The following is a 7,614-nucleotide window of genomic DNA, read 5'->3' as shown; positions in this document are numbered from 1 at the left end:
ATTGCTAAAGAAACCAACTTACACAGTACTTCTTTATTTGTTTTTTAAATGAACAAACATTACAGTAATATTTTTATGGAGCAGGTTTGATGGATGCTATGGATGCTGTCCCCACAGTAATTAGTTGGACAATAAGATTAGGTGTGTGCATGTAACTGGATCAAAAGGCTTAACTGAAAGTTCTGGCTGTCTTTACCCAAAAAAGAATTTTTAAATATATCATATCAAGATTTCTGGAATATGGTATTGTCCTGGTTTCAGCTGGGATAGAGTTAACTGTCTTCCTAGTAGCTGGTGCAGTGCTATGTTTTCTGTTCAGTATGTGAAGAATGTTGATAACACACTGATGTTTTCAGCTGTTGCTCAGTAGTGTTTAGTCTATAGTCAAGGATTTTTCAGCTTCTCATGCCCAGCCAGGGCACCTGACCCAAACTGGCCAACAGGGTATTCCATACCATGTGACGTCCCATCTAGTTTAGGAACTGGGAAGGGGGGGGCAGGGATTTCGCCGCTTGGGGACGGGCTGGGTGTCGGTCGGCGGGTGGTGAGCAATTGCCCTGCGCATCATTTGTACATTTCAATCCTTTTATTACTTACTGTTGTCATTTTATTAGTGTTATCATTATCATTATTAGTTTCTTCTTTTCTGTTCTATTAAACCGTTCTTATCTCAACCCACAAGTTTTACCTCTTTTCCCAATTTTCTCCCCCATCCCACTGGATGGGGGGGGGAGTGAGTGAGCGGCTGCGTGGTGCTTAGCTGCTGGCTGGTGTCGGGGGATGCAACGAGCCTACGGAATTCCTGACAGTTCGAGAACAGCGCGACCTTGAGCAGCTTGTAGTGTATCCTTGAGAATCTGGAAAGATCCGAGAAGACCAGTACAAAAACAAGATAGTGATAAGAAGAACCGTCCTAACGAACTCACCAATCATGAATTGTTAGTTACTAACCAAACCAATCATATACTAACACATACTCAAAAGAAGGGTATAAAAAGGTGTGTTAGAACAATAAAGTAGCCATTTTACATGATCTATTACTTGTCGTGTCCGTCTCTACCGCGACAAATGGTGACCCCGATGCGTCTGAGCGAACAGATCATTTAAAGGCGATAAATCCAGCACTAGCAAGAAGTATACCGGCAGCGACGAGAGCTGCGAAAGAGTATACCGGCAGCGAGACAAGCTGTGGAGACGGAGCCCAGTGAAGCTGAGAGCAGTGGAATCTGCCTGGTCCGGACCTGAGCCTAGACACCTAATAAGGTGAGCCACCGGGGACAAAACTGTTAGAATGGGGCAGCAATTAACAAAAGAAAAGGAGACGATTTTGTCTACCTGGAAAGCCCTATTAAAAAGAAAAGGGCTTAAAACCCCAGAACACAGCTTGCAAAGGATTTTTATATGGTGTAAGATGCAAGGCTTTCAAGCCACAACAGTTACTGCATTCAGTGTGGGTGTGTGGCAATCTGTGGCCTTGAAAATGTTTGGTGAGATCTCTAAAGGGCAGAAAGAGCTGTGCGAGTTGGCGGTTGTATGGCGTTTACTAACTGAGACTCTGAAAGAATGGAAAGCAGAATGTGATGCGAATGATCGGCAAAAGAAGGCTGAGAAATCTGACAATGTTAGCAATGAAAAAGTTTCTGCTCAAGTAACAGCTGCGGCCACTGCTGCAATCTCAGCAGTTGCGGGCAGGAAACGCCTCACGGGCAGAATCGGATCATACCCTTATTCACCTCCTCCTCCTCCTACACCATTAATTACTTTACCGGGCGATGAGGGGCCTTCCTCACCTACTGGTGCGGCGGCAGAAGGGGTGACTCCATCAGCCCCCCCCGAGGAGAATAATGTGGCGATTAACGCCGAGCCGGAAAGTGTGGGCCGTACTGAAATTGAGGGCCGAAAGGACGGTGAGAGTCACACTGAATGTGAGGGCCGAACGGAAAGTGAGAGCCGAAATGAAACTGAGGCAGAAAAATCTCTAATTGATGCTATGCGATCTCTGCAGCTCGCAGATAAAACCATACCGAAGGAACCCCTGCTGTGGACTCTCCCTCCATCCACAATAACTGTGGTCCCGAGATCCCCTGATCAGTTCTGGGAGGGAGTTAGAAAATATGCTGCCGACTCTGGCAACTGGGATCTAGTAGAACGCCTCAGCCTGTGCTCTCTAACACCAGCATTTCTAAAGCCTCTAGGTAAAGCAGCAGAGGCTCCTGTTACATTTCCTGTTTTCAAAGCTGCTCCAGGCACAAACCAGCACAACGAGCACAATCCAATCAGCTGGAGAGTAGTGCAGGATTTGCAGAATAGAGTACAGGAATACGGAATCAATTCTCCTGAGGTGCTGCAACTTATTCGTATACTCGGCACGGCTCTGCTGTGTCCATATGACATTATGCATCTAGCACAAGTGCTGTTTCAGCCCGTACAATTGCACGTATTTCAATCTACTTGGAGGCAGATGGCACGCACAGCAGCACAGCATAATTTACGACTGCTATGGGGTGACCCGAGATTAGGCCTTGGAGAGGATGCTTTGCTTGGTGCAGGGCAGTATAGTAGCCCTCAGCTGCAGGCTACATGGCCTCCGATGGCTCTCGAACAAGCACAAAATATAGGCCTTATGGCAATAAAGCGAGCCATGGACATGGCAGCTCCGAAGCAAAAATATGCCACTATCCGCCAAGGCCCAACAGGACCCTTTTTACAATTTGTAGAAGGAATATCTGCCGCCCTGGAAAAACAGGTAGAAGATGAGGTCTTAAGGCAGATTCTATGCAAACAGTTGGCAAGAGATAATGCTAATGAGGACTGTCAAAAGATCATACAGGCTTTACCAGGAGATCCTTCTGTCCCCGACATGGTAGCTGCATGTTCTAAAGCTGGGACACTGGAACACACGGTGACCACCATAGCCAATGCTATGAGAAATTCTGGAAAGTGCTGTGGGTGTGGCAGTGAAGGGCACATCAATGTAACTTCTCCACACAAAACATCACCAGGTCAAATTTGTGCGATGGTTTCGACCCCCTACCCACCGGTAACAATCCCTAAAGGTACTCATATTGCTCAACTTGTTCCTTTTTCGAGTTCTATTTCGAGAGCAGAACAGCACCTGCGATGCGATGGAGGCTTCAGCTCTATGGGACCCCCTCAGTTCTGCTGGTCTCAGACTGTCTCGTCATCCCAACCACATGTGACGTGCACGCTGTCGAATCACGGAAGATCGCTGGCTACAGTGAGGCTTGCAGGGCTCCTGGACACCGGAGCTGATGTGACTATTACTGCCGATTGTCTGTGGCCGTCCACCTGGCCCACAGAGGAGGCTGGTATGGGAATAGTGAGGCTGGGAGGCTCTGTGCGAGCAAAGACGGCAGACACACCAGTTCTAATTACTGATCCTGAGGGCCAACAAGCAGTTATTAAACCATATGTGATGGCAGCTCCCCTCAATTTATGGGGGAGGGATTGCTTGTCGCAGTGGGGGGTGAGAATTACCACAGATTTTTAACGGGGGCCACTGTGCTGCAGGGTGTTAGACAACCCATGCTTGTTTTAACCTGGTTAGCAAATATCCCTGTGTGGGTGGATCAGTGGCCCCTACTAATTGAAAAATTAAAGGCCCTGCAAGAATTGGTAGCAGAACAACTAGCTGCCGGACACATTGCACCATCTCACAGTCCGTGGAATACTCCCGTGTTTGTGATATAAAAGAAATCAGGTAAATGGCGGTTTTTGTGTGACCTGCGGCAAGTCAATGCTGTCATGGCCACAATGGGGGCTCTGCAACCAGGCACGCCTTCACCTGCCATGATCCCTCAAGATTGGGAAATCATTGTCATGAACCTTAAGGACTGGGTTTTTTTTTACAATTCCATTAGCTTCCCGAGACAAAGAAATATTTGCATTTTCTGTGCCTTCTATCAATTGTGAGGAACAGGCAAAAAGATATCAATGGAGAGTTCTGCCGCAGGGCATGAAAAATTCACCAACCATTTGTCAATGGTTTGTTGCACAAGCTCTGTCACCTGTAAGGGAAAAATTCCCCACTAGTTATTGTTATCGCTATATGGATGACATTCTGTTAGCATCAGACAACAAGAAGCAGTTGAATGACATGAAAGATTTGGCCACGAATTCGTTACAATATGGGTTAGTTATTGCCCCTGAAAAAGTGCAAGAAATAGCACCCTGGAAATATTTGGGAATGACAATTACAAACATGCAGGTTGTGCCCCAACCTGTGAAACTTAACCTTGCGGTTACGACACTCAATGATGTACAGAAATTAATGGGATCCTTGAACTGGATCAGGCCCTATCTTGGACTGACCAATTCACAGTTACAACCTCTATTGGACTTATTAAAACATTCCAATGATCCAACAGAACCCAGAATATTGAATAAGGGAGTGTTAAATGTAATTCACATGGTGGAACAATGTATATACTAGAAATTTGTTTCTCGAATTGATCTGTCTCGATTGGTACAATTCTTTGTACTAATTGACAGAACTGTGCCATTTGGTGCTTTGGTGCAGTGGAATTCTGAGTGGGATGACCCATTACATATTTTAGAATGGATGTTTTTGTCATTCCGGCCACAAAAAACTGCTCCTGGCTTGTTTGGACTTATTGCTGATGTAATCATAAAAGCCAGAAAACGCTGTGTAGAACTAATAGGACGTGATCCAGCTACGGTTGTTTTACCTGTTCAAAATTGGTACTTTGAATGGTGTCTGGCAAACACTTATGAGCTGCTAGTGGCTATGGAGGGTTTTCAAGGACGGATTCCATATCATCTACCGTCGCACCCGCTCCTGAAATTTGCTCGAGAAATACCATTTGGTCAGAAAATCCTAAGCCAGCCGGAACCTCTGAAAGGCCCTACTGTTTTCATGGATGGTTCTGGAAAAACGGGTAAAGCGGCAGTAGTATGGTATGAAAGCAACACCTGGAACGGCAAAGTAGTACATCAAAATGGTTCTCCACAAGTGATAGAGCTGCGTGCAATGGCTGTTGCTTTTTCTATTTTTTCTACTCCTGTGAATATTGTAACTGACTCAGCGTATGTAGCTAATTTAGTTTCTCGACTAGACAAAGTGGCTTTGACCATGTCAGACAATCAATTATTATTTGATGTGCTTTTAGAACTCTGGAAAAGTATTCAACTACGAACAGAACCTTATTTTATCATGCATATCCGGAGTCATACCACTTTACCAGGTTTTTATACGGAAGGTAAGGCCAGAATGAAAAAAAAAAAAACAAACAACAAACCACACAAAAAAAGAAAAAGGGGGAATGGTTGGGGAATCACCATAGGCATGCTTAGATAAAGCAGTTTATGTTCTTAACTTTCTCCGTTATGGGGACAATTCTTCCCTACCTCCTCTTTCTCAACACTTCTCTCTTTTCAACACAGAATTTACAAAAGGGTATCAAAGCACATGTTAAAGATTTAGTTACTGGTCAGTGGAATGGACTGTGTGAGCTATTAACATGGGGGCGAGGTTATGCTTGTGTTTCCACAGATGCAGGCCCACAATGGACTCCCACTCAATTTGTGCGACTGTCATCATCTGGAACATCCCAGAGGGTGCGGCAATATAAATACCACCTCAACCAAAAAACTAAGTGTAGGTCACCTTGGCCAATATAACAGGTCAAGATTCTCTGTGCATTGCAACCGCATCACAAAGCCCATGAACCAATAGACAGGATGGCTATGACTCGTGCAGCGCGCCTGGCCAGCGAGCGCATGCGTCATAGGTTGCAACTGAGGCGGATTTTGGCACCCGCTGGCCACGTGTGTTGAAATCCGTTCCTCTGCAAATGTATAAATACCGGGATCTTCCGAAGAGCATCGGGCTGGTGTACAGCAAGGCCATCGTTGCCTCCGTGGGGACGCCCACGCAAAGCTGGCACCTACCGATTGCTGGGCTGAGTTCGCGGAGCAAGACAGCACAAGAATGTACAGATGGTTCATCTACCTCACAGTCCTCAGATGGACGTAGTCATGGATACCACAGCAAAACAAAGAAAACATCTGGATGACCCTGACTGATGTGACCGGACAAGATTGCTTATACCTTAGTACAGTAACACCAAGCAATCCTTTTTTTGCAGGTTTAATAGGGGGTTACACTGACATCAACAGAGTTTAAGAGCTTATTGATGGAGACCCCTGTGCAGCAGGTCATGGACTCAATGGATGGGAATGCCTGATTTCCACGAATCAGGCATTCACCCTCATTGCCACCCCAGGAATCACAAATTCTGGGGTCCCTGAATACAGACTGGTGTAGTATTATCTGATTTACTGCTAGACTTTGATAGTGTCAGACATGCTACGCTACAAAATAGAGCTGCAATTGATTTCTTGCTTTTAGCACAAGGACATGGTTGTGATGAGTTTGAAGGGATGTGTTGTATGAATTTATCTGATCACTCAGAATCCATTTTCAGTAGTATTCAACAATTAAAGAAGGGAGTCAGGAAGCTGACAGAAAGCGATGAATTAGATTGGCTGACGAAGATGTTCGAGGGTTGGGGATTGTCTGAATGGTTGATATCTCTGCTCAAGACTGTGGGGGTAGTGATCTTGGTTGTGATAACTATGCGCCTGATGTTACCCTGTCTTTTCAGCCTTCTGCAAAGGGCCCTGCAGAGGGCAGCCGGGACAATATCTTTAGCACAAATACAAAAAGGGGGAATTGTCGGGGGATGCAACGAGTCTACGGAATTCCTGACAGTTCGAGAACAGCGCGACCTTGAGCAGCTTGTAGTGTATCCTTGAGAGTCTGGAAAGATCCGAGAAGACCAGTACAAAAACAAGATAGTGACAAGAAGAACCGTCCTAACGAACTCACCAATCATGAATTGTTAGTTACTAACCAAACCAATCATATACTGACACATACTCAAAAGAAGGGTATAAAAAGGTGTGTTAGAACAATAAAGTAGCCATTTTGCATGATCTATTACTTGTTGTGTCCGTCTCTACCGCGACAGGCTGGGGTTAAACCACGACAGGTATACTGTATTGGTAAGGCACTGGTTTGTCAGGGAAACAGAAAAACACCAACACAAGCCTACCACAACTCTTAAGTGCATCTTTCTTATTGAAACTAGCAATATTGATACACAGTAAGTAGACTAATTATATGAACATCAGACTGGTAATGTTTCCTTTCTGGAAACCTCAGCAGATATTAAGAGAAAGAAAGGAGCATACAAAAATAACAAAAAGGTAAGCCGTAGAGAATATCATTTTTAACATCCTGTAAACTGCTTAAGTTATAGAAATAGGCAATTTCTTATACAGGAAGTAGCTTTACCTTATAAGAAAACACAATTACCACTGCCTATTGAAAGAAGTAATTGCTCTCTACTTCTGGTAAAATCATCTTGTTAGAACTGCCTGAAGACTGTGGAAAGTTAAGATTCTATCATGTAGAATCACAGGTTCACAGTTCAAACAAAAGTATCTCGGGCTGGTCTTAAACTACCTGGAATGACTGATTTACTACTGTTAATTTCATCTTTTTAATGCCTATTAGCAAGTAGCAGATGTTCCTTAAAGTAGTTGGCAAAAAGCTTCCTTTAATACTAC

General features: G+C 44.6%; 1 protein-coding gene across 4 annotated transcripts; it reads left to right on the top strand.

Annotated features, from left to right (window-relative positions):
• The first annotated feature begins 1,270 nt into the window (after positions 1–1,270).
• LOC142035983 (uncharacterized) lies at positions 1,271–7,277 on the top strand. 4 transcript variants are annotated; one of them, XM_075038806.1, is made up of 3 exons: positions 1,271–3,329; positions 5,151–5,240; positions 6,648–7,277. In XM_075038806.1, the coding sequence occupies exons 1-3, from the start codon at positions 1,292–1,294 to the stop codon at positions 6,692–6,694; spliced, it is 2,175 nt and encodes a 724-aa protein (XP_074894907.1). In that variant the 5' UTR covers positions 1,271–1,291; the 3' UTR covers positions 6,695–7,277. The 4 variants fall into 4 exon arrangements, with proteins under 4 accessions (XP_074894907.1, XP_074894909.1, XP_074894908.1 ...); XM_075038808.1 differs by lacking the exon at positions 5,151–5,240; XM_075038807.1 differs by lacking the exon at positions 5,151–5,240 and having other exon boundaries at positions 5,534–7,277.
• The last annotated feature ends 337 nt before the right edge of the window (positions 7,278–7,614 follow it).

Source organism: Buteo buteo, chromosome 10, assembly GCF_964188355.1.
Source record: "Buteo buteo chromosome 10, bButBut1.hap1.1, whole genome shotgun sequence".
Taxonomy (NCBI): Eukaryota; Metazoa; Chordata; class Aves; order Accipitriformes; family Accipitridae; genus Buteo; species Buteo buteo.
This window is presented reverse-complemented; position numbering and strand designations above follow the sequence as displayed.